The sequence below is a fragment of the Magnolia sinica genome, chromosome 14 (genome assembly GCF_029962835.1).
Source record: "Magnolia sinica isolate HGM2019 chromosome 14, MsV1, whole genome shotgun sequence".
NCBI lineage: Eukaryota > Viridiplantae > Streptophyta > Magnoliopsida > Magnoliales > Magnoliaceae > Magnolia > Magnolia sinica.
In genome coordinates this window covers 73891301-73917871 of record NC_080586.1, presented here as the reverse complement: position 1 = coordinate 73917871, position 26571 = coordinate 73891301, and the positions used below count along the sequence as shown (strand labels likewise).

Sequence of the window (26571 nt, the reverse complement as noted above, 5' to 3'; positions counted from 1 at the left end):
GGTGTGGTCTAATTGATCTTTGGATATAATTTGGTTTTTTTTTATAATGAACTGAAATGATCTCGAAATATGGATGGACGTTGTGGATTTAATAAATACATAACTGTGGGACCCACGTAACTTTGACCTCTTTTGAACCGTTCGTACAACTCGGAGTTCGAGGAGCGTCAGCGCTCGTCTTCGCACACCAGCTAATCCGCTTTCGGAAGAAATGGCGGGGTATTTCGGTCCGGTGAAAAGTCGTCCGTACAGAAGGGGCTTATTTTTGGAAGCTAAAAATAAGTGGGCCTAAAAAGGTTCGTGGGCAATAAGTGGGTCGTCCAGTCGGAAATTCCGCCAGCCTCCAAGAACTATTTTAATACAATTTCCCTTATAAATTCAACCATTCAAGTTGTTGTGGTCCATTAGCAGTTTGAAGATGGAGAAGCTCGTTTCCTCCCGTGTCAACAAGCAATCGGTGCCGGAATCTTACGTATTTCCACCGGAAAAACGTCCCGGCGATGTGGCGGTTCGTACTTGCAACTCGATCCCGGTCATTGATTTGGGTGGAAGCGATCAGGCTGAAGTAATCGAGCAAATTTTGAGAGCTTGTGAAGAATATGGTTTCTTTCAGGTCCTCCACTTTCCCCTTCAGCATTTTTAACCATTTCTTTCTTTCTTTCTTTATCTATCTATCTATATATATATATATATATATATATATATATATATATATAAAAGCAAAGGCCAAGATTTGAATTGGCCTTCGTAAGATAGGCCAAACTTAGCCGTTGAAATTATTCCATTTCAGGGTAGGCTGGACTTAGCAGACTGGTAGATATTAACCTGAGAGTCCTTGGTCCATTAAGGAAAACACTTGGGCACCCTGTGGCGGGTCCATCCCCACCGTACCCACGTGGTTTCTTTCAATAAAGTGGGAGAAATGACTTACCTTGCATGAAATCCATGCCGTCCATCATATATATAACCCCTTTTTTTGTCTTGATGCAAAAACTGTGGCTGATTCAACAATCAGATGGGCCACCCCCAAAAAGAAAATACTGAGACTTAAAACTTCTAAATTCACGTGGTGTGGCGATTGGAATAATCTGATTTTTAGCTGATTCTTTCATCCTGATGAGACTGATCGGATAAATGAATTGGATAGCATATAAACGCTACAGTGGGACCTACGTAAATCTAATGGGCATTCCATCGCAACTGTATCACTGTTGTGTGGCCTATCTGAGCTTTGTTTTTCATGAATTTTAAATTCATTATTTAAACTGAGGCAGCGTACTTGATGGATGGTGTGGATCTCATAAACTTGTTTAGGAAAGTAGCCCAAGATCGGTTCACCCCTTGATATGAAATGAGTTGATTTGGAAATCCTTCAGTGACCCAAAAATAGAATTAAAAAACACACTAAAAAATAAATGTACCTGTTCTAATGCAGCTAGTTAATCATGGAGTCCCCGAAAAAAGCATCAATGACATGATGGGCGTCGCCATGGAATTTTTCGAGATGCCAGTCGAGGAGAGAGCAAAGCTGTACTCAGAAGATCCTAGCCAGGTTGTGAGAGTTAAGGCAAGCATCAGATATGACAATGAAGATGTGCATTATTGGAGGGAAAATCTACGACATCCTTCCCATCCTGTCGAGAAATTCATAAATTTATGGCCCGAAAAACCGAGTAGATATAGGTAATCCTTCGTCCATAGTATTACACGTTTTGAAGGTATTTATGCATGCATGAACATCTAAACAACAAACCCTCCGTATCAATGTTGCCAGTGGTGGAGGTGACCCACTGGCTCAAACTTCGTAGAGTTAAAAAAGCTTTGATACTTGGGCAGTGTAGTAGATGATACACTGGTTTTTAAAACTTACATATGTGGAATATATATAGTAATTCAAAATAAACTGTTCAGGCTTTTAGATGTATCATAAACCTAGCATTACCTTATTGGATCATCTTACTAATGGATTGGTGGAAATCTATTAAACTGTTAAAAATGAAAAATATTCAATGGTCCTATTTCAACATAAAAGAATCAAAGGTAAACATTGATCAACCCATTGACTTTTGCACTGTGACTTGGAGACCGTAGATTTCATAGTCTAGTTGGCTTAATTTAAGTTATACAATTTCTAAGTTTTTGACCATTCATCTTTCTTACATGGTGTGATCTGCCATTAGATGATCAACAAGCCAATATAATTTTTTAGTCCATAATCACAATGTACACTACTGGATGAATGCCTTGGATTGCTGAAATGTATGTTGGGCCCCTCATGGTAGTTGTTTAAGAAATCCATCCACTGGATTGCAATTTTTTTTTTTTTTTGGTAACTTGCCTCTGAACCATACACACGTCCAATAGGTGGGAGTTGTTAATGAGGAGATTGCTACTCTATAGTCACATTGTCTCATAGTTAGGTTGATCCAATCATCCATTACCTGGTGGCCTTCCTGAGTTGTCGATCAACGTGGGCTTTGGTTGTGTAATGAATAAGGAAAAGCTAGGCTAGATGTGCAGAGTGAATGTCACATAAACAATTTATTTTACTTGCTAGAGCTCATGCAACAAAAGATGGAATTTTTTGTTACATGTAAGTCAATTACTACGATATATGTAATAGGTCTTATCTCATATAGGTATCATGCTCGCATTGTAACGTAAACACTTTAAAACATGGAGTTGCACTAAAAAAAAAAAAACACTTTCTCAAGGGAATTTTAATTTTTCCAAACATATGATTTGAAAATATAAGTCAATTTTCTCAAAAAAATATTGTTGAATGCCTGTGAGAAATACAGTCCATTCATCACTTTTGCAGCTCGTAATAGGAAAGAAGTCCAAGAATGAGACAAATCCAAAACTCAAGTGGACCACAACACACCATTGGAAGCTACTTTGTGGGGGCCATACAAGTTTTATATCAGGATGAAATTTGTGCCTACTGTTAATACTAGTGGTACTAACCTTATGAATGGTTTAGATGGTAAATAAACTCCATGGTGGGCTTCGGGAATGATGTAGAGTGGGTCGCGGACAGTTTCATGGCTAAGATGGATCAGAAAAGGTCCGGTCGACAACAGAAGTGATCCAGACCGTCGGACCTTAGATCAGGCGTATCTCGCAATTCGAAATGAGTTACCTGACGTAAAATATATGATTTTGGGGTAGAACAAGCTACTTTAGCCAACCAATCTAGCTATGCCGGGTTGCGCAGCCCAGAATTGCGAAAAACCCTTGGATCGATGGTCGTTTCCTTGTTTTAATTTCATTTTTACCATAAACAGTAAGTTTTAGTTGGTTATAACTCTTCATCCATCGGGCTTTAGGAGTTGTGCCCAACTTGAAAAGAGCTATGAATAATTAGGAGAACGATTTGGTGAGGCCAAATAGGACACTTACTATTTTTGGCCAAAAACCTTGCGCACTAGAAGACATCACGACCGTCTATAAATAGTAAGTTTACTATTTATAGTAAGTCGCGGATTCTAGGAGTTTGAGTTATAGTTTGATTTCGATTTCTTTCCCATTGCTTGGTACCCCTATTTAAAGGGTTGTGAACTCGTTTTTATGGGGGAATTAATCAATTTCGAATTTCTTAGAATTTATTTCTATTTTATGCTTTCTTTCCTCGTGGATTCGAGAAGTCTCTGTGAGGAGTCCAGAGAAGCTCCGTGGATTCGGAGTAGTTATCTTCATCACGTTTATCCCTGCGTCAGGGAAGGTTCAATGCTGGGCATTTCCATTCTAACTGTTTCCTTTCGTGTGGCCCACCTAATTGTTTGATATGCTTCATATTTGGAGCACTATCCTATTGTGAGCTTGTAAAATTGATGGACAGAGTGGATTTCTCTTGGGCATCTCAGTGGGCCTCATATAGCTTCACTAATCAAATAAGCTTACATTTAGGTTGACAATACATCTAAATTGGAACCCGTACTTTGGATAGTTTAATTTAAATTAATTTTCTAAAAGGTATGCAATTTGTAGGTAATTTCCACAAGCCCGTGTATCGTCCATCCATCACATTTTATTAGAGTATCAAAGCAGACTTTGTTAGTATGGTGTACAGTATCTGTGTGCTCCTCCGGACTATAATATTTGTTCCAAGTTCATAGATAAGAAAAAGGGGAGGAGAACCCTCTAATGCCTCAATTTGTATTTAATGAACAAGGAGAAGTTTTAGGTTTGCAGGTTTGAATGGATTAAAAGCCCCACATCAGAAGCTTTGATATCATATTACAAAAGTTGAGTTATTAGACCTTTCTCTCTCCCCCTTTCTCTCATTTATAAACATAGAACAGATATAATAGTCTGCAGGACTACTTAGATGTGTTGGGTAATACAGTGCCAAAAACTAAAGATTCTGCACTGCATTTCATGTTTTCATTTTGTACAAGTGGAGCCCATCGATCGATAATAGAAATTAATCATTTGATATGAACCCAAGCACTGTAGACTACATTACGAGAGAAGCTTTGATACTCGAGTAGAGTGTGATGGATGATACACTGGCACCTAGAATACTTGAAAATCATATACATGACATACAAGTAATTTAAAATAAATCCATTCAAAATACGTATAGCAGTTTTGATGTATTTATTAAAAATCATGCTTCTTTAATTACCTCACTATTAAATTGGTAGACATTTATTGGACAGTTAAAAATAAAAAATAGCCAATAGTCGTATTTCTATTAACAAGTATCGATGAATCAGGCATTAGGATTGTTCAACTTTTTTTTTTTTCAGGGATGTGGCTGCAACATACAGTGTAGAGGTAAGAGGAGTGGCTTTGAGGATTTTAGAGCTAATATGCGAAGGATTGGGGCTTGAAAGGGACTACTTCGGCGATGAACTTAGCAGCACGCAAGTGTTGTCGATAAACCATTATCCAAAATGTCCAGACCCAAGCTTAACTTGGGGTCTGCAACAGCATTGTGACCCAAATATCATCACCCTTCTTCTTCAAGGTGAAGTAAGTGGCCTCCAAGTCTTCAAGGATGGGGAATGGATGGGTGTAGAGGCTCTTCCCAATGCATATGTGGTGAATTTAGGCCAACAGATGCAGGTACTTTTACTCTCTCTCTCTCTCTCTCTCTCTCTCTCTCTCTCTCTCTCTCTCTCTCTCTCTCTCTCTATAAATCCAATTACATGGTTAGTGAAATTTTGGACATGATCTGTTTTCATTAGGACTGTCAATGAACTGAGATGGGGCGTTGGGTTTTTGGGCTTGGCTTGGGCTGAAACGTTATGCCCATGGACTGGATCCAGGCCTAGCTAAAATTTCAAGCGAAGATCAGGCCATGTCTAAGAGCTCTTCAGCCCCCGTTTTTGTGGTTTCAAAGGCCCTTTCTTTAGTCATATATCATGCATGGTGAGATGCATACCTGATGAACAACCCAAATCTCTGTCACGCGTGGCCCAGCTTAGATTCCAGCAGGGCTCTAGCCCAGGTTATGTATAATTGTTATGAGGCGGGCTTAGGCCTCGCTGGGAAGAAAGTTTTAAAGTGAGAGCCATCATGCATGTGTGCACCTCTTACTAGGGTTCGAAACCAGACGAAGTTGTGCGCATTTATCAAACAAGAAAGAATGAATTGATCTCATGGCATTGCCAAGAATTTCTTTGATTTCTTCGAGAATTCATTTGCTTCTTACATTTTGACAATAGAAAGGACATCAAGGAGTCTTTTGGTCTTCCCTAGCTGTATTATTGATCCATGGTCTAGCCAACCTTCTCAAGTCAGTCTTACATTGATCCACATCATAGTTCAAAAGCTTAGAAAACCTGAAGTTGGGCAACTCAAAAACTAAAAGACGCTGTATTGGTCCTACAAAGGACATCGCTAGTTCCCTATTGATTGAGTGCCTTCAATTTGTTGCTGAAACATGATTTTTGATTCGATTGACAACCTCGTTGATTTGATAAAAAAATCTCGAAAATACAAGTTTACTCTCTAGATACTTTTCGGCATTGTTGATTCAATCGATAGTGTGTCGATTGCAATCGATTCGATTGACAATTCGATCAACATTTTGCGCAACTTTTGCATAAGTGCGCGGTTTTGTTTCTAATTGTGTATGGGGTGTATACATACCATACTAATTACGCAATTAGGGTTCAACAAAATGTGAGAGCTTGAGAGCCAATGGTTTAGAGAGGGAGAAAGCTAGGGTTTTCGAATCTGTAAGTTGTTCCATCTCTCGTAACTTTCTGATTATAGTGGATTGTTCGCCACTTGGTATCGTAGTTTTTTACCCGTAAGGTTTTTCATATAAAATTCGTGTATTCTCTATAGTTTCTTGAAATTTCGTTATCTATTGCGTTGTTTGATTCTGTTTAAGGTTGCTTCCTTGCCCGATAAGTCGTGTTAGGGCTTGTTGTGTCCCCAACAAGTGGTATTAGAGTGAACGTTGAGTTTTCATATTGAATCTGAGACATGGAATCAAGGGGATCGAATATGAAGTTAGAGGCATAGAAGTTCATAGGCAAAAACAATTTTGAATTGTGGATGTTGAAGATGAAAGCCATCCTAATTCAACAAGGGTTACAACACGCACTCCTTGGAAAAGCATAATGTCCTATAATGCCCCAGATTTCGAGGGGGCCGAGTAGGTACTTGTCTCTGAAATTCTCAGGTACCACTTATACCCTACTGGGTTTAGAAATATACATAATTGGTTTGTTTCATAAGCAATGGAGAAATTTAAGTAGACCATGCAGCATAAATCAAAACTAAAATAGTAAACACATGTGTAACTATCATAGAGTAAGTAGATCTGACAAAAAGATAATGTAAGTGAATGTGAGGGACCGTGTCCCACAAAAATACACATAATCCAGAAATATAAACCCTGCCCTGAACCCCATCGCCAATCCTAAGGTAGTTTATGGGGACCCGCTGAAAATTTGGAAGTACGACCACTTCTCCTCATCTACGCTTGCTCCATCAAGCGCATCGAACTCTGTAATTCCTACATTTAAGACAGGTTTTGGTTGATGTTTTAAAACACCGTCCCAGAGTGAGAGTGAGTGATCAACTTAGTGGATACCATCAACAATAAGTTACGCATGTTATTAAATCAATAAACGAAGTTAATGAAAAGCAAACATACACAAAAATTCTAATTACTCTTATTAATGCATATGCATGGTTCCATGATATGATGGATGCCCTTACTTCCAACACTCCCTCAAGCGATACCGTTTAACGGTCGCAATGTCAAACACTCCCTCAATGTGACCTTGATCGTCGAATCGCCAATCCTAACTAATGCAATTTGATAGTGAGATGTTAGCCGTGTTGATTAATTACGTTCATTCATCCAGCAGTTTGGAAAAACTGGGACACCCTGACAGATCAATGCCCTATCCTGATCGCGCGGCCCTGGCGGCCGTGGTAGTATTGCTCTCGTAATCCTTGACCTGTTTTGAGTTTGTCACTCCCAATAATAAAATCATACGAGGGGCAATTGTAAGGAAGAGTTCTTATTCGCGGTCACTACGAAGAAGTTCATCACCCCAGCGTAGGCCGACAGCTTGGGTATAGTATCCCATACCACTATGCCTGACTTCCAAGACTTGTGCGCTACAATCAGCGGGTTATCAGTGGGCGCAAATGGACGTGGGGTATCTCATGTTCAAACAAGCATGTACATACATGGTTAATGAACATGGATGGCCAGCTGGTGAGCCAATTTGTCCCCTCTAGACGAACTACGAATTGTACGACATTGAGAGCAACGTCCCGCGTACTCCGACTACTGCTGACAATCCATAATTTAATTAATTGGGTCAAATTTTCCCATAGGCGGCCCTACTAGATGGGCTACTCATACGGGTTCTGAAATTGCTGGCCAATCCGGCAAGTTGGCAGGGTATAAATGAATGATACTAAAGTAGATGTCGGTTTACTTCTAGTTGTGAGGGATTTAGGCATACATAGCATAGACATGGAAATCATGATTCATCAAAGATTCTTAAATGCATGGAAATTTTAAATAAACATGTAAACAAGCTCAATTTTAAAGAAACAATCATGCGTAAAATGAAAATCAGTAATTAATCATGTGCATAGGGGACATGCAGCAAAATTTTCCTATTTGTTTCAGAATTTGGTGAATTGTCCTACTTTTATGCTCATAAATATCAGGAATTAAGGCAATGGAAGGATTTTGGGCGATTGAGAGGCCAAGTTCCCCCCAAATCGAAAAACATTCGAAACAACACTCCAATTCCACAATTAACATACATGCAACTGACATGCAAGTAAATTCTACACCCATAATCACTAATTTCGGCATAGATTTGATAAACGACCACCTATAGCTAATGGTCCGCACCTAGGAATGGTTTGACGGCTTGTAGAGCTGCTCCCAAGGTGCCGGTCCCGCGAGTTGGTGTGTCGGAGTCTTGTGCGGATAAAATTGCATGTTAGAAGGCATGCATGGCTTAAGACACCCAAAATTTAGAAAGGGACAGGGCTAATTACCTTTTTATGGCTGATGAACCGCTTCTACGGCTGCGGGGTCGGGGCTCCGATGCGAGTAGTGGTAGGAGGGAGGATTTCTAAACATTTCTGCTCCTTTGGAATTCCCTTTCTCTACTATCTCCTTTCTCTCTCTCCTTCTTGCAGGAAAATTCGTATGAGAGTGAAGGAGAGATTTTAGACTTTATATAGTCTGAAATTTTAATCTAGATGGCCCTAGGAGTTCTTATTCTAATATGCATACCCTAGTGGGTTAATTTTAGGTCCCTAGGGCCATTCTAGTGCCTCCTTGGCCCATCTGCGCAATGGAATAGGTGTCCCATAGTCAGATGAAGGGTTGTCCCAAGTTTGGTGTCAAACAGATGAGTTAGTTGATCGTAGGGGCCCGACTTGCGATCAACGGTCAATGAGGTTCGATCGAGGTCCCGATTATATGGATATGAGCAGAAAAATATCCCTAGCTCATGGTTCGAGTTTGATTACAATTTAACGGTTGGAATATCACAACTCGCTAAAGAGTGGAAGGTCTATTTCACTTAAGTTTTCAGATTTCAGCGTAAGGGATTCGCGTGTTTCAAGTACTTGGCTTCTGGCCCAAGTTGAGCAGTTCTGGGCACTTTCTTGGTTTGCCACCTGCGATGGACGTCAAGCCTAGTGAGATGGATATTATTCTATAATTTTGGAACTAGTGGGCTACTAACGATCGATCTAGAGCTCGTTCGGATAATCGGGGCATTTTTTGAATGAATTGGGTAGAGTGATTTCTTGGGCGCAGTTGTTAGGGTTTAGATTAACTAATTTCATAGTGTGACCTATTCGAAATTAGCAAAAATGGTTATTTAGTCATGATCACTCTAGATTGTTGGTTCATAAGTTAAATGAGTGACCGGGTTGATTTGGTCTATTAGTTAAGATCCGGGCCATAGCTCGCTCAGCTTTGGGTAGATCTTTAATTTAGGTACGGTTGTCTTGATTAGTCAATGATGGGTCGGTTAGATTTGGGCCTTAGATGAACAATTCATGAGGCTAAACTTGAGGTTTAAGTGATCAGGCGGATTAGTTGGCTTCATACAGTTGGTTAATCAAATTTGTGCAGTTTTTTATCGGTATCACCTACGTATAGGCTCACTTCGAGCATCAAGGCTCAGTAAGTGACGACATGAGCTAGTTATAAAAAAAAAATTAAGGAATTTTTTGACAATCGAAAATAACAAAAATTTAGAATGTTACAATCTACCCCCCTTAAAAACAATTTTGTCCTCGAAATTGCCTAATATAAATATGTAAAGATATTTTAATTTCATACGCCTAAGGTTTGTTGATTTCGTGTTCATATGTATGGTAGGGTGTAACTAAATATGCTCATTTGACTTATTGTAGTCTACCCCCTTTAAAAAATTTTTGACCTAACAATTTACTACAAATTTTCAAAAGCTTTGGATTCATGACGACGGTTCTCCTCTATATAGAGTAAAAATATATGTTTTTAAATATTCGTCCAACATGGAGAGACGGTTATAGTGGGTTTGAACCCAATACGTCGATCATCTACCTGACAAGGGTAGAAGGCTCAATGTATCCCTTCCTAGTCTTGGTAGATCCTGATCTTTTGATCGGTCAAAGTAGTGAGTCCATTGGTAGTCGTCCAGGATTGAGAATTGAGCCAAGCCGCGAATGTTTTACACGTGTATGGTTCCGTAATTCCATAGTCCGATTATTCTAGACATTTTGGAAATATCAAAATTCATTAGGAAGTTCGAGTTTTACATTTATAAGGTTGCCTTTCGGGTCTTGGTTAAAGAGAGTTCTCATTTTAATTTATTTTCAAACTGGGGATTAATAAATCTCTCAATATGTCTATGGTCAAAGATCATCCTAAAAAGATTTCTAATAGCATAAAATTTTATATGTATATTGCCATTTCAATCTTATGGTTAGTGGGTTATGAGCAAACTGCACTTAGCTTTCATTAATTTTAAGAGGGAAGAAATATTTGAAAGTTCTAAGGTATTCTAGATGTTTGGAGTGATAATACGCTAATAAGGATGTAGAAAAGGAAAGACGAAAAATATCGTCTTCTCAATGTTGATTGAACCTTGAGTTCATAAGAGAATAAGAAAACTTAAAATATTTTACTATTGTTCGCCTCTAATATGAGCTTACAGAGCATTAAACTATGAAACTCAATCTTACTAAGGGTCCTAATTTAATTGCATAAAAAATAACTTAAACTAAAAAAATATATATAATTAAATTTAATTATAGGATGATTCCTAGTATGATTATAAATAATTCCTAAATAGACACCAAATACTAAACTTTAATATGAAAAGATATGACTAGTCTATTGGCAACTCGAAGTTGCAGAAATTTTCGGTTTTAACCCTTCTATTATTTGTAACATATTTATCACTTTTAGTAACTAAATTATTTTTATAAATTTTCTAATTATCCATTATTAAGCTTACTTTTATTTCACAAATTTCGTTTCATTTGAAGTTCCATAAAATTTATAAAAATTTAGGAAGTACTAGTTGTCCTAAACCAACGATTTTCTATTTGTTTCTAAAATACCTCTACTGCTTGTAATGTTTTTCATACTTAAAGTAACTAAATTATTTTCTAAATTTTTATAAAAAATTATTAGTAAGTTTAATATCATATTACAAAATTTTATCTCATTTTGAGTTGTAGAAAAATTATTAAAATTCTATAAGTGATAGTTGTCTGAAACTAACGATTTTTGTATGATTGCAAAATGTCTCTATTTCTTGTAACGTTTCTTATACTTTTAGTAAGTGAATTATTTTTAAAATTTTTATGATATTTTATCATTAAGTTTAAATCCATCTTACAAAATTTAATCTCATTTGGAGTTGTAGATAAATTATTAAAATTCTAGAAGTAACAACTTCTGAAACTACAATTTTTAGACAATTGTCAATACATCCTAAACTTAACTATGTTTAAAATTTTATTTTATTTTTAATTTATTTTTATATGAAACTATAGTTATTATATAAGCTTCAATCTGACTTTTTAATCACCTCAATCAAATTTATATTGAGGAAGATATGACTTTTTGAAGTTACTTTAAAAAGACAAAATCGCAGAAAATTCCGGCGGGGTCCCGCTGATTTAGCAGTGGCCACGCCACTCACTGGACTAAGTCAGTGGTGGCCCTGCCACCTGTTGGTAGAAATCGGCGGTGGCCCCGCCACTCGATATTTGAAATTGGTGTATCTCTCAATTTAGAATGAATTACTCGACGTGCCATATATGAATTTGGGGTAGGAGAAGCTGCTTTAGCCAAATAACTTGATTATTTTGTGAGATTATATTAGGTCAATGGTCAAAAATACACTTTATTTACCTTTTTACTATTTATAGTAAGTTTTAGTTTGATTATAACTTTACATCCCTTGAGCTTTAGGATTTGTGTCGAACATAAAAAGTGATTAGAAAAATTAGAAGAATTAAGTGGTGGAATGTGAGAAGTTGGTGGCCTTGAGGAAGATGGGCTTAGGAAAGGATGGTTTTGGCAAATGGAAGGCCTAGATATGAAAGAATCTAGGGAAGGAGATTCGGTGGGGAGTTGTTGTAGAAATGGGTTTAGGAGCAAGGGAGTAAGGGATAAGGTAATGAGTTTGAAAGAAAAGAGTGTGAGAAAAGGATGAGTTTTAGGGAAGAAGGGTCTAGGGAAATGTAGGGAATGGTGATAGGTAAGAAGATTCTTGTGGCAAGGAACCTATAGGTGAAGGAAATGAAGAAAAGGAAGGCTCTAGGTGCTTGGAAATGGAGGACCTTGGAGAAGATGGGTTTGTGGGTCTTAGGAAGGGTTTGAATTGAGATGGGGGTAGGAATGGAGGGTTGCTTAGGGTTAGGAGGGGTTAAAAATGGGAGTTTAAGGTAAACAGGGTTTTAGAAAGGGACTAAGTAAGGGTAGGAGGGGCCCACATGCATTTGGGGGGGGGGCACACGAATGGCACTCGGCGGAATCCCTGCCACAATCTGGACATCTCGGCGGGGGCCCCGCCACCTTCTGGACATCTTAGTGGGGTCCCACCGAACTGGCGGTGTCCCCACCACCATCTGGACCTCTCAGTGGGGTCCCACCGCTGCTTGTTGCTTCGCCTCGGCGAGAGCACCCCAAACGGCGGTGGTCCAACCACTACTGGTCCCTTTTTTTTCAGTGGGTGAATGCCCCAATAGTGGTGGCCCACCTCTCATTAGTCATTTGTGGTGTTTTTGGGTGGAGGTGGCTTACTCGCCTTGGCCCCACGTCCTCTCGAGTGATTTGAGCGGCGTGCTGCACCCGAGATGGGCCAAGAATATTGATTGGGAGTCGGCGGTGGCCCATTCAGGCTTAGGGGTGTCGTCATGTGGCAAATCTAGATTTCCCAGGTCTATAATTCCCCTATTCTCATAATCCGACTTCGGCTCGCCCGTCCAATGGTTCAAGTGCGCTAGGAAAAGTCCCGATTGGGAGTGGGAATGATCCTGACCATCAAAACTTAAAATGGACGTATCTCATGAACCAAAATAGGTTACCAAACGTTCTATACATGAATTTGGAGTTGGGCGAGTTATTTGGGCCATCCAACCCTGTTACGCCGGGTTGCGATGCTACGTTTATGAGTACTCGGCTAAGTGCGATTCGAACCATCCCTCAGCGATCTAAGGGCTTGTCCCTAGTGTTATCGCCACTATATTCTTCGATCCAAGTCTCTTCTAAGTCTAAATCGTAGACTAAAATCATATCATTCAAGATATTTAGAGGGCTTGGTCCTAGGATTTTAAATGTCGCTAGGTTTGATTGCCCCCACCCATGTCGAGAACTTGCGTTGCGATAGGGCCACAGCCCACGGCCCAACTTAACCTTAAACCATGCTCTAATACCACCTGTAACGCCCCGGATTTTGGGGAGGCCAAGTAGGTACTCGACACCCGAATTCCCGGGTGCCACTTATGCCCTTTTGGGTTTTGAAATATGCATAATTGGTTTGTTTCATAAGCAATGGAGAAATTTAAGTGGACCATGCAACATAAATCAAGAATAAAATAGTAAACACATGTGCAACTATCATGGAGTAAGCAGATCCGACAAAAAAGTAATGTAAGTGAACATGAGGGATCATGTCTCACAAAAATACACATAATCCAGAAATATAAACCCTGCCTTTAACCCGATCGTTATTCCTAAGGCTGTCAATGGGGACCCGCCGAAAATTTAGAAGTACGATCGCTCCTCCTCGTCCACACTTGCTCCATCAAGCGCATCAAACTCTGTAATCCTTGCATCTAAGACAGGTTCTGGTTAGTATTTTAAAACACTGTCTCATAATGGGAGTGAGTGATCATCTCAGTGGATACTATTAACAGTACCTTACTCATGTTATCAAACCAATAAACGAAGTTAATGAAAAATAAACATTCACAAAAATTCTAATTACTCTTATTAATGCATATGCATGGTTCCATAATATGATGCATGCCTTTACTTCCAACACTCCCTCAAGCGACACCGTCTAACAATCGCAATGTCAAACAATCCCTCAATATAACCTTGACCGCCGAATCGCCAATCCTAACTAATGCAATGTGATGGTGAGATGCTAATCGCGTTAATTAATTACGTTCATTCATCCAGCAGTTTGGGAAAATTGGGACACCTTGACAAATCAATGCTCTATTCCGATCGCGCGGCCGTGGCAATATTGCTCTCACGATCCTTGGCCTGTTTTGAGTTTGTCACTCCTAATAATAAAATCATACAAGGAGCAATTGTAAGGAAGAGTTCTTGTTCACGGTCAGTACGGGGAGGCTCGTCACCACAGCGTAGGCCGACAGCTCGGGCATAGTGTCCTATACCACCATGATCGGCTCCCAGGACTTGTGGGCCGCAACCAGCGGGTTATCAGTGGGTATAAATGGACGCGGGGTGTCTCGGGTTCAAGCAGGCATGTACGTACATGGTTAATGAACATGGATGGCCAGCTAGTGAGCCAGTTTGTCCCCTATGGACGAACTACGAATCGTATGGCATTAGGAGCAACGTCCCGCATATTCCGACTACTGCCGACTACCCGTAATTTGACTAATTGGGTCAAATTTTCCCGTGGGCAGCCCTACTGGAGGGGCTGCCCATATGAGTTCTGAAATTGCTGGCCAATCCGACAAGAGGGCAGGGTATACATGAATAATACTAAAGTAGATGTCGGTCTACTTCTAGTTGTGAGGGATTTAGACATACATAGCAGTAAATTGTAGACATGGAAATCATGATTCATCAAGGATTCTTAAATACATGGAAAATTTAAATAAACATGTAAACAAGCTCAATTTCAAAGAAACAATCATGCATAGAATGAAAATCAGTAATTAATCATATGCATAGGGGACATGCAGTGAAATTTTCCTATTTATTTCAGAATTTGGGGAATGTGTCCTAATTTTATGCTCATGAATATCAGGAATTAAGGCAATGCAAGGATCTTGGGCGATTGAGAGGTTGAGTGTTCACTCTCCAAGTATAGGGTTGTGATGTAGTAATAAACTCAGTGAGACCGAGGTCGAATCCCAGGGGACTAAAACTTGTACGTAATCTGAAACTAACTAGAACTAGAACTAGAATGAGATGAAATCTAAATCGAGTGTAATTTGAGGAATAATGATGAAATAATTATATAAAACTTAAACAATTCAGGGAAAGGAACTAGGGATTCAGAGGATCCACTTGTAGAGATCAGGGAGATCTTATGCCTGTTTCAAGAACTCAACTGGACTTAGAGTCCCATCTTCATGAAAATCAAGACTGAACTTCCTTTGATATAGTTTTTAAGAGATGAAAGGTATATGAATTAGAATGGATTCCATCACCAAACCATGCCCATGAGACAAAGTAAACAACAGAATTAAACTAATTACTAACCAATCAATAATGTATGAAGGTTAGGAAGGGTACCGTCATCCGACCATGCCCAGGAGATGATGGTGAACAATAGGGCTTCCTGACGTCATAAACATAAAAAGGAAAGGAACATGCTCAAAGCTATCGCAGACCCATTGTAATTTTAGTCACAATAGACCATTAAAAACTAAAAACATTCCCTTAATTAAACTAAAATCAACATAAGTTCAGTCTAAACAAAAGGCACAAGCAAAAAAGTCTCTCATCACACTACAAGCTTCATCTCTTAGCCCTAGCTAAGAGGTTTAGCTTATACTAGGCATGATTAGGCTAAACATGGTAAAAGAAATAAAAATAAACAGTAAAAATAAAATAAATAATTGTTACTCTCTCTCTCTCTCTGCTCCACGCGTCCAGCTTCCTTGATCCCCCTAGCCAAGATGCCCTTTCTCTCTCTCCCTCTCTCTCCTTTATAGAATTCCGAAAGTGGTGGCTCGAGTCGAACACCAACTTCTCTTTCGCAGTCAGTTTGCAACGGAGCCGGACTCCCTGTTTACGCAGTGGAATCAAAAGTAAAGCCTTACGCATCTATAATGATTGGTGGGCCTAGGATTGATGTCAGACGAGAAATTCGACCCGTCCATTGAATTCCTCTTGAAATTTTAGTCGAGAAGGAGTGTTTTTTCTTGGGTTTAGTGTGATCCATCGAATCAAATCTTTCCACCGTTTGTCCGCCATTTGGACGATCGAAAACCGATCTTCATTACTTCCTGCAGTTCATTCATCTAGGCTTGGATGATAGGAAGCGTGGGCTTCTGATGGACGGTCCAGATCAGACTCCTGAAGTATGGTGGTGGCCCACAAGATTCGTCCGCAGGCTCTATTGCGAAACAGAGCTTGCGCGACTCGTAATGTGACATTCGGTGGGTCCCTGATCATCGTCATATGGAAAATCCAGTTCGTCCACTGGATTCCCCTCGCACAACCGGTCAGACGTGGATGATTTTTGGGTCTGTTTCGGTGCGGCCCATGGAGTTTTTATTCTGCCGTCCGTCCCACGTTTTGAAAGAGAAATTCACACGATCGCTTGCATGGGACCAGAGGGGAACCTAGGTGAGGTTAATACCCCCCATGTACACAATGGACGGTCTAGATTGATCTATTGTATGAGGAGTGGGGCCTACTAGTGAGAAACAGACGGACGATGGGAGGACGCTGTGTCCTTTTATGAGTTGGAGAAGATGTAACGCTGACCGATTTTGAGAAATCCAGTGCACGGCTAGTGCACTTGTGCACCGTGCACATGTGATATACATGAGGTCCTATGGAGATGTTCGTGAGAAATCCGCTCTGTCCATCCATATTGTCAGCTCATTTAACGCGTTGAGACCAATTTTGAAGCATATCCAGATAGCAGGTGGGCCCAAAATCAATGGTTTATAGGCTGATTAGTTCATTGGGACACTTGCACAAGGATCGAATGGATGAAATTCGACATGTACAGTTAATTTATGGTCCTCAGGCCATGTATGAAGTTTCAAGCTAAACGGATGGTGGGAACCCTGTGATCTTGCATTCTGGACGTCTTTCGGGCCACTTGAGCTTCAGTTTCTTGATATTCTTAGATCCCTGGCATGTAAATCTGTCTATCTTGGTCTCCTGGGGTCTGTCCCATGCTTTGGTGAATTTTGAGCATTAAATCTCAGCTTTTAGTACCCTGTTTCAGTCTAAGCACCTAAAGTCACCTTGCAACACAAACACGATTAAGATAGACCGTTACTCAATATCATATTCATAAATCCAAGCAATGACTGGGGTCTAATATGCAATATTTGACCCTCAACATCGAGTTCCCCCCAAATTTGAAAACATTCGAAACAACACTCCAATTCTATAATTAACATACATGCAACTAACATACAAGCAAATTCTACACCCATAATTACTAATTTCGGCATAGATTTGATAAACAACCACCTATAGCTAATGGTCCACACCTAGGAATGGTTTGACGGCTTGTGGAGCCGTTCCTAAGGTGCCGGTCCTACGAATTGGTGTGCCGGAGCCCCGTGCCGATAAAATTGCATGTTAGAAGGCATGTATGGCTTAAGACACCCAAAATTTAGAAAGGGGCAGGGCTGATTACCTTTTTATGACTGATGGGCTACTTTTACGGCGATGGGGTCGGGGCTCCAATGCGAGTTGTGATAGAAGGGAGGATTTATAAAAAAAATCCAGCTCCTTTGAAACTCTCTGTCTCTCTATTCTCTCCTCTCTCTCTCTCTCTCTCTCTCTCTCTCTCTCTCTCTCCTTGCAGCAAAATTCGTATGAGAGTGAAGGAGAGAGATTTTAGACTTTATATAGTTTGAAATTTTAATTTAATAGCCCTAGGAGTTCTTATTCTAACATGCATACCCCTAGTGGGTTGATTTTAGGTTCCTAGGGCCATTCCAGTGCCCCCCTAGTCCATCTACACTATGGAATTGGTGTCCCATAGTCAGATGAATGGTTGTCCTAAGTTTGGCGGCAAATGGATGAGTCAATTGATTGCAGGGGACCGATTTGCGATCAACAGTCACCGATGTTCGATCGGGGTGGCAGTTATACAGATATGAGCAGGGAAATATCTCTAGTTCATGGCCCGAGTTTGATTACGATTCAGTAATTGGAATGTCACAACTTTGCCAAAGAGTGGAAGGTCTATTTCACTTAAGTTTTCAGATTTCAGCTTAGGAGATTCGCGTGTTTTATGCACTTGGCTTCTAGCCCAAGTTGAGTAGTTCTAGGTACTTTCTTGGTTCGCCATCCATGATAGACGTCAAGCCCAATGAGATGGACATTATTTTATAATTTCGGAACTAGTGGGCCACTAACGAGTGGTCTGGAGCTCGTTCGGGTAATTGGAGCATTTTTTGAATGAATTGGGTAGGGAGATTTCTTAGGCGCAGTTGTTAAGGTTTAGATTAAATAAGTTCATAGTGTGGCCTATTTGAAATTAGTGAAAATGGTTATTTGGTCATGATCATTTTAGCTTGTTGGTTCTTAGGCTAAATGAGTGACCGGGTTGATTTGGTCCATTAGTTAAGATTTAGGCCATAGTTGGCTTAGCTTTGGGTAGATCTTTAATTTAGTTATGGTTATTTTGATTAGTCAGTAATGGGTTGGTTAGATTTGGGCCTTAGATGAACAATTCACGAGGCTAGACTTGAAGTTTAAGTGATCAGGCGGATTAGTTGGCTTCATACGGTTGGTTAATTGAATTTGTGTGGTTCTTTATCGGTATCACCTACGTATAGGCTCACTTTAAGTGTCAAGGGTCAGTAAGTGACGAAGTGGGCTGGTTATAAAAATAAAATAAAATTTAAGGACTTTTTTGACAATCCAGAATAGCAAAAATTCAGGATGTTATACGTCCTGAATCGATGAAAGAAGATGATTGGAAAAAACTTGATTAAAGGATGATTAGTACACTCCAATTGTGCTTAGTCGATGAAGTCTTGTATAATGTCATTGATGAGACGACCACTGCCGGATTGTGTGCGAAGATGAAGAGCATCTATATGATGAAATCACTCTTCAACTGCATGTATCTGAAAAGACAATTTTATAATTAGAAGATGGTGGAGGGGTCGGATCTCTCTGAGCATATCAATATCTTCAATAAACTACTTTATAAACTGACAAGTTTTGAGGTGAAGATCGAAGAAGTAGATGACACTAATTTTGTTAACATCTCTTCCAGATTCCTATGAGTATCTAGTGGATACTATGTGCTATGGTAGAGATACCTTGGACTTGATACAATTATCTTATCCCTTCAGTTAAAGTAGTTGAGAAGGAATAACAAAGGGGAATGTACTTCTACAGGTGCACTGATTGCTATGGGAAGATTATCTAAGTGAAAGAATGAAAAGTTGCGATCGAGGTCCAAGCTGAAGGGTAAAGAAAAGTTGAAGTATTGGAATTATAGTAAGGTGGACACATGAAGTACCGTACAAATCTTAAAACCCAGAAGGAGGAGAAATTAGATGATTTGCTGAAGGAAGCCAATTTAGCGGAATCCAACGAAGAGACAAGTGGTTGTGACATTTTGTTTGTGTCCAAGGTCGGACGCTTGTATGATAAGTGGATCTTAGATACGGGGGCATCGTAGCACATATGTCTTCATCGGAGTTGATTCACCACATATAGCGAATATGATGGTGGCATGATTCTTGTAGGCAATGATCATGCTTGTAAGATGATAGGAATTGGTTTGGTTCACATAAGAATGTATGATGGGTTGGAGAATACTCTGATAGATGTGAGGCATGTTATGGACTTAAAGAAGAACATGATATCTCTGAGAGCTTTTGAGGCACTCAGATGTAAATTTACTGGCTACGAAGGTATCCTGAAAGATTCAAAGGGGGCACTTACTGTTATGAAGGCATAATAGAGCAGAAACCTTTATAGGTTGATCGGGAATACTATATTGGGTGGATCTGCAACATCGGTAGCGGATTCCACCTCGATGCCTTTTTGGCATGCACGCTTAGGTCACATGAGCGAGCGCGGTATGTAGGTACTTCTTGATTGTGGTTTAATTCCTAGTTTTATTTATTTTTTATTTTAGATATATGTGACTATTGTATATAGGAAAAATAATCAAAGTTGAGTTTTAAAACCGAGAAACATGTTAATAAATTACAACTTGATTATGTGCATTCGAATGTGTGGGGGTTGTCACTCGTTATATCTAGAGAATGGTCGTCATTTTTTATCACATTCATTGACGACTTCTCTAGAAAGGTTTGTGTTTATTTCATGAAACATAAATTTGATATGTTCGCCACTGTTAAAGTATGAAAGGTAATGGTAGAAAAACAAACAATGTGAAAGGTGAAAATTCTACGGACAGATAACGATGGGAAGTTTACTTCTAGGGATTTAATCAGTATTGGAAGGATGGAGGGGTTCACGAGGCATAACATAGTGTAGCATACATTAGAGCATAATGATATAGCTAAACATATGAATTAGTCTCTTTTGGAAAGAGCCCGAAGTATGTTGAGTAATGCTGGGTTGGGTGATGAGCTATGGGCTGAGGCCATAAACACGACTTAACATTTAGGGAATCAATCTTTGTCTACACCGATTGATTGTAAAATTTCAGAAGAAGTATAGAGTGGTCAGAAAGTTGATTACTTAAGGCCACACATATTTAGTTGTGAAGCTTACTTTCACTTATCATTAGTTGAGAGCGAAAAGCTAGACCAAATGGATAAAAAGTGTACTTTTGTCAGCTATGATGATGAAGTGAAATAATATAGACTATGTGGTCGAACTTTAAGCAAGATTTAATGAGGATGTCAAATTCGATGAGGATTCCTTGTTCTAGAAGGATGAGTATAAGGAAATGAAAAAAAATGATTGATGTTAAAAATGATAAATTTGAAACACTTTACTGTTGAGATACATGGATGACTTAAATATTATATTTTCTCTCATTACGGATGAGGGGGATCCATCTACCTTCTATGAAGCATTAGAACACACAGATGCTGAGAAGTTGATGGCAATGATAAATGATGAAATGAACTCTCTGTACAAGAATGAAACGTGGGAACTGGTGGAGCTACTCGTTAGGAGGAAAGTGAATTTTCTACAAGAAATTGGATAGGTACAAGGCGAGATTAGTTGCGAAGGGATATGCTCGGAAAGAATGTGTTGACTTTGGAGAGATATCCGCACTCGTAGTCAAGCAAGTACCTATTGGATTTGTGTTGACATTGGTTGCCCAATACAATTTGAAATTGAAACTGTTAGATGTGAAGATTATGTTTCTACATGAGGAACTAGAAGAGTAGATCTACATGAAGCAATCTAAAGGGTTCAAGGTTTAGGTAGTAGAGAATAAGGTTTACATGTTAAAGAGATGATTGTATGGCCTGCAATAGTTGCATAAGAAGTGGCACAAAAATTTTGATTCTTTCATGTTGAGCCAGTGGTTCATCAGAAGTGAGTTCAATCATTGTGTCTACTTTAGATCACTGAGTAATGGGGAATTTATTATTCCGGTATTATATGTTGATGATTTGCTTATCGCCATCTACAACATAGCTAAAATCAACATATTGAAGGCTCATTTATCCAGGATATTTAAGATGAAAGATCGGGGGTTTACAAAAAGAATTCTTGGCATCGATTTACATAAAGACTGTAAAATGAGTAAGCTATGGTTGTCTTATGAAGAATATCTTGAGAAGGTGTAAGTCAAGTTCAGACTTGAAAAGGCTAAACCAATTAGCAAACTCCGTGTTGCTCACTTTCATCTTTCTTTAGAATAATGTCTTACTTCAGATGAAGAAAAGCAGTATATGTCTCGTATGTTCTTCTCGATTGTGGTTAACAATCTTATGTATGTCATGGTCTGTATTAAATTGGATATTTCACATGTGGTGGGTGTTGTGAGCAGATACGTGTCAAACCCTGGCATGTAATACTAGGAGGCAGTGAAATCGCTACTTCGTTACATACGAGGTATGATGGACTGTCTTGACACTAGAAAAATTTGGCAAGAGACTTATAGGTTATGTGGATACGGATTATGATGGAAATGTAGACAATAGATGGTCGACTTTCGGTCACTCATTTGTGTTAGTGGGTGGAACGATCAATTACATGTTGAAATTTCAGTCTATGGTTGCTCTTTCGATAATTGAAATGGAATATATGGCAGTGGTGGAAGCATCCAAGGAAGTTGTTTGGTTGAAATGAATGATGAATAAGTCGGGGCTTTAGTAGAAAGTTGTACATGTGCATTGTGATAGCGAAAGCGTGATCAACTTGGCGAAGAACTAGGTGTACCATTTCCAGACTAAACACATTTATGTTTGTCATCATTTTATCCGGTAGATGCTAAAGGAAGACAATGTTTCTCTTAAGAAAATTCACACTAGTGAGAATCTGGCGGACATGCTTACAAATGTTGTTTTTACAGAGAAGTTCATATTTTACTTGACTTCTCTACGCTTGGCAAAGAAAGAATGAAGACGAAGTATGCACAAGAATGGGTGATGATGGTGCTAATATGAAGATAAGTAGAGATGATGATGACAACTTGGAATAGTGGAGATGGAAGATCGAAGCCTCGGTAGAGATTGTTGATTGAGTGTCTTTAATTTGTTGCTGAAACATGATTTTCGATTTAATCGATAGCCTTGTCAATTTAATCAAGAAAATCCTGAAAATATAATTTTATTCTTTGGACACTTTTGGGCATTGTCGATTCGATTGATGGTTTGTTGAATGTAGTCAATTCGATCAACAGTTTGTGCAACTTTTGCATAAGTGCATGGTTTTGTTTCTGATTGTGTATGGGGTGTATAAATATTATGTTAATTATGTAATTAAGGTTAATAAGAATGTGAGAGATTGAGAGCCAAGGGTTTAGAGAGGGAGAAAGCTAGGGTTTTCGAATATGTAAGTTGTTCAATCTCTTGTAACTTTTTTTTATTATAATGAATTATTTGTTGCTTGGTGCCTTAGTTTTTTCCCACAAGGGTTATTTTCCACATAAAATTCGCATGTTCTCTATAGTTGCTTGAATTTTCATTATTTATTATATTATTTGATTTCGTTTGAGGTTGCTTCTGCACTCGACAAGTCGCGCTAGGGCTTGTTACGTCTCCAACATTCCCTACTTGTATAATTCATATAAGAACATTTCTCAAGGGAAAATTTCAAAAGAAATTTGTCAAAGGATATCTTGAAGAGATGACTCATGTGAACATTTGATCCAAGCCATTCAATAGGTGGGACCTTTAATGAAGATTCCCTAGAAGATTTATTTAATTACAAGTTGAATCCGTAAAAGGTAACCAAAACATTTAGCAGCAACTATTGAACAACTTGAAAAAAACATTTTGAAAAACAACTTCGGACTTGTTTGGCAACATGGATTTGAACTCTTGTGGAACCAAGTGATTTTAGCCCATATGGAATTAAGTTGATTTGAAATTAGAGCTTCATGGTGGGAGTCCAAGAAGAACTATTTTGGATGATTTTAATTCCACTCAAATCCAAATCCGTCTAATTCCTAGCTACCAAATGCAAACATGACGTAGGGAAGGACGTGATGAGGTCGATCATCATCTTTTGTAGGGATAACTATTCTGAATCCATGGAGCTCCTCTATACTTCTCACAGAGATTCCTCGAATCTATGAGAGATGAAAATGGAAATAATTTCTAATAATTCAAAATAAATTGATTAATGATAAAAAAATTTGAAATTACAATCCTTTAAACAATGAACTCAAACCTAGAACGAAGTTTTAGAATCAAACTCCAACTTAAACTCCCTAAAAACGTGACTTACTATAAATAGTAAACTTACTGTTTATAGGCAGTCATGATTCCTACTAGACTTCATGATTTTCAGCCAAAAATAAGTGTCCAATTTGGCTTAACCACGTTATTCTCCTAATTTTTCCAAGTCCTTTTAATGTTGGGCAAGACTTCTAAAACTAAAAGGATCAAGAGTTATGATCGAATTAAAACTTACTATTTATAATAAAAACGGAAAATAGACTTTCGACCGTCGATTTGATGGAATCTTGCAAAGCTGGCCTGGGAAACCTGGCATAGCTGGGTTGGTTGGTTAAAGTAGCTTCTCCTACCCCAAAATAATATATGCATGATATGTAAAAAAAAAAAAACTCATTCCAGTTTGCAAGATATGATTGTTTTGAGGTTCTGATGGTCCCGATCACTTCTGCCTCCGATCGGACCTTCTCTGGTCCATCCTGGCCATGAAAGTGTTCGTGACCCGCTCTACATCAAAACAGAAAATCCCCACAATCCCTCCGATTCCATTATGCCAAGCGCGTCCTAAGCAACTCTTGTACGAGAAAATCAATTAAAAATAGGAACAAATGGTCTACCTATTCAATGGGTTGCTACTTCCCATGTTCTACGGGACCCACTATGATGTCTGTGTTATACCCATTCAATCTATCCATTTTGCCAGCTAATTACAAGACCTAAGCCCAAAAGTGAGATGGATTCAAAACTCAAGTGGATCACAACACAAGAAACATTGGGGATGGAGACACCTTTTAAACATTTTTGGCCCATTGTGATGTTTATTTGGTTTTCAACTTGTTCATAAGATGATTAAAATATCAAAACTTCTGTGGGCCCAATAAGGTTTCAATGGTTGGTGTTCAATTCCCATTGTTCCTAGTGTGTCTCACTTGAGTTTTGAATCCGTTTGATTTTTCAAATCGCATTGAGGATGTTTTGGCAAATCCAATGGATAAAGTGGATATCATGGAGAGCTATTAGGGAAATGGTATTCAACCTAGAGAGACCCATCATATGTGTCTTACACCTTGTGGGCATTGTTTTAAAATTTTTTAACTAAGTTGCGTTATGACTTAGCAATCCATGCATGCTGTCAGAGTTAGCTAGTTATGGACAAGCTATTGTTGACTAGCTATTCCCTTGCTTGCTTATGAAATACCTTAGAACGTAGGATAGATTGAGGCATATGTGGGGGACTTAAAAATTGGTTAGTGGGACAAGTCCATGTAGGGATGTGCACATTCAAACATACATCACACTTTTTAGTGCTTGAAGATTGATAGCGGCACATATGCACCACCTGGATAGGAATTATGTGTGGTACATTGAAACATGTTATACATGTACATGTATATATGTTATTCTGGTGTGCATTGAAACCATAAGTCTCATTGAAAATTAGTTATTACTTTTAAGGAAGATGCTGAACCATGGTCCACCAGTTATATATCTATGATTACTTGTCCAAAACTTTACTTGCTCATGTGCATAAGGGGCTTACAAACTATGGACATGTATATATGGTTTTTCCAACTATGACACAATGCTCAAATCTAAACAGCTTATGTTGTGAAGTTGTGTTTTTGTCAACAAACCATGCATGAGGAGAATTATATCAATCTTTATATGTGAAGTAGCGTTTTTATCCACCTACTACTGTCCCATTTAAAATGTAGTCTGTGTCTACAATATGGCTTCATTGAACTATATGAATCTTTTTTTCTTTTTTCTTTTTTAAAGATTATCAGTAATGGGCGATTAAAGAGCGTCAAGCACCGCGTCGCTACCAATTCCACTGCTGCTCGAACGACTGTCGTGGCCTTCATCTATCCTGATAAGGATAGCATTATAGCCCCTGCACCAACGCTGGTCGATGTAAAAAGCTCGCCGCTCTACCGGGCCTTTCGATTCCAAGAGTTCGTTAACACTTATACGGATATATCTGACGACAAAGAAACAACATTGAAACATTTTAAGCTTTAAGATTAAAAATAATATCCACTATTTTAAAAGAAAATAATGCTTATTATTATGTATGCATAAACATTGCAAGGGTTTGTAGAAGGTATTTTATATAAGCTATTGATCTGAAGTAACATGGGCTTAGCAACTCTTATTAGAATGATTTTAGTGTGGTATGATTGCCTTGGTGAAGTGTTAAAAGTGAATAGAAGGGCATTTCTCTAAGAGATGGTGCCAAGGATGTGCCTTTTGAAGTACTTAAAGATATGATAGATGACATTATTTAATCGGCCTATCCTGTGAGGAAGGGTTTATTTGCCTTGTTATGACCCTCATAATCACCTCACGCGCCAGCTTTGAAGCAGATAAGATGCAAAGATGCGCACGTATAGACAATTAACGTAATTGAAAACTATCAAATAAAGCTTAAAAGATAGAAAAAACAAAGAGTTAAGAGGTGACTAGATGATGATACAAGTTCTACCAGAAATCATAACTAAAAGTAGACGACTAGATGATAATACAAGAACTAATATTACCGAAGAACCTAGAATCCAAGGGACGAGAATACAATCTAATATCACTCAACCATATTATACAACACACCAGGAAGACCAAGACACTCAATTACTAACATAGTCACAAATGGATCCAGGAATATTTGTCTTACAAAAGGAATTTATCATAGATAAACAATTTATAAGTTATGAGTTTAATCAAGATTATAATAAATAAAATAGAAATTTTTTTTGTAAAATATATCCACAACAATATAAATAACATTATATGAAAGAATTACATTTTAAATATTATAGACAATACAAAGAAAATATCCAATTTTTTCAATGGTTTGCTAAT

At 38.6% G+C, this 26571-nt stretch overlaps 1 protein-coding gene across 1 annotated transcript; it reads left to right on the top strand.

Moving 5' to 3' along the window:
• Window positions 1–384: 384 nt before the first annotated feature.
• On the top strand, window positions 385–25873 carry LOC131226189 (protein DMR6-LIKE OXYGENASE 2-like). The gene is made up of 4 exons (XM_058221943.1): window positions 385–613; window positions 1436–1683; window positions 4755–5073; window positions 25492–25873. Exons 1-4 carry the CDS (start codon window positions 419–421, stop codon window positions 25732–25734), a joined length of 1005 nt encoding a protein of 334 aa, XP_058077926.1. The 5' UTR covers window positions 385–418; the 3' UTR covers window positions 25735–25873.
• Window positions 25874–26571: the final 698 nt, after the last annotated feature.

What these genes read in the sequence shown, in the direction of transcription:
- LOC131226189 (XM_058221943.1), top strand. Translation starts at nt 419, where the DNA reads ATGGAGAAGCTCGTTTCCTCCCGTGTCAACAAGCAATCGGTGCCGGAA. An exon ending in GAAAAACCGAGTAGATATAG is followed by an intron (nt 1,684 to 4,754) that starts GTAATCCTTCGT and finishes TTTTTTTTTCAG; the next exon opens with GGATGTGGCTGCAACATACA. An exon ending in ATTTAGGCCAACAGATGCAG is followed by an intron (nt 5,074 to 25,491) that starts GTACTTTTACTC and finishes TCTTTTTTAAAG; the next exon opens with ATTATCAGTAATGGGCGATT.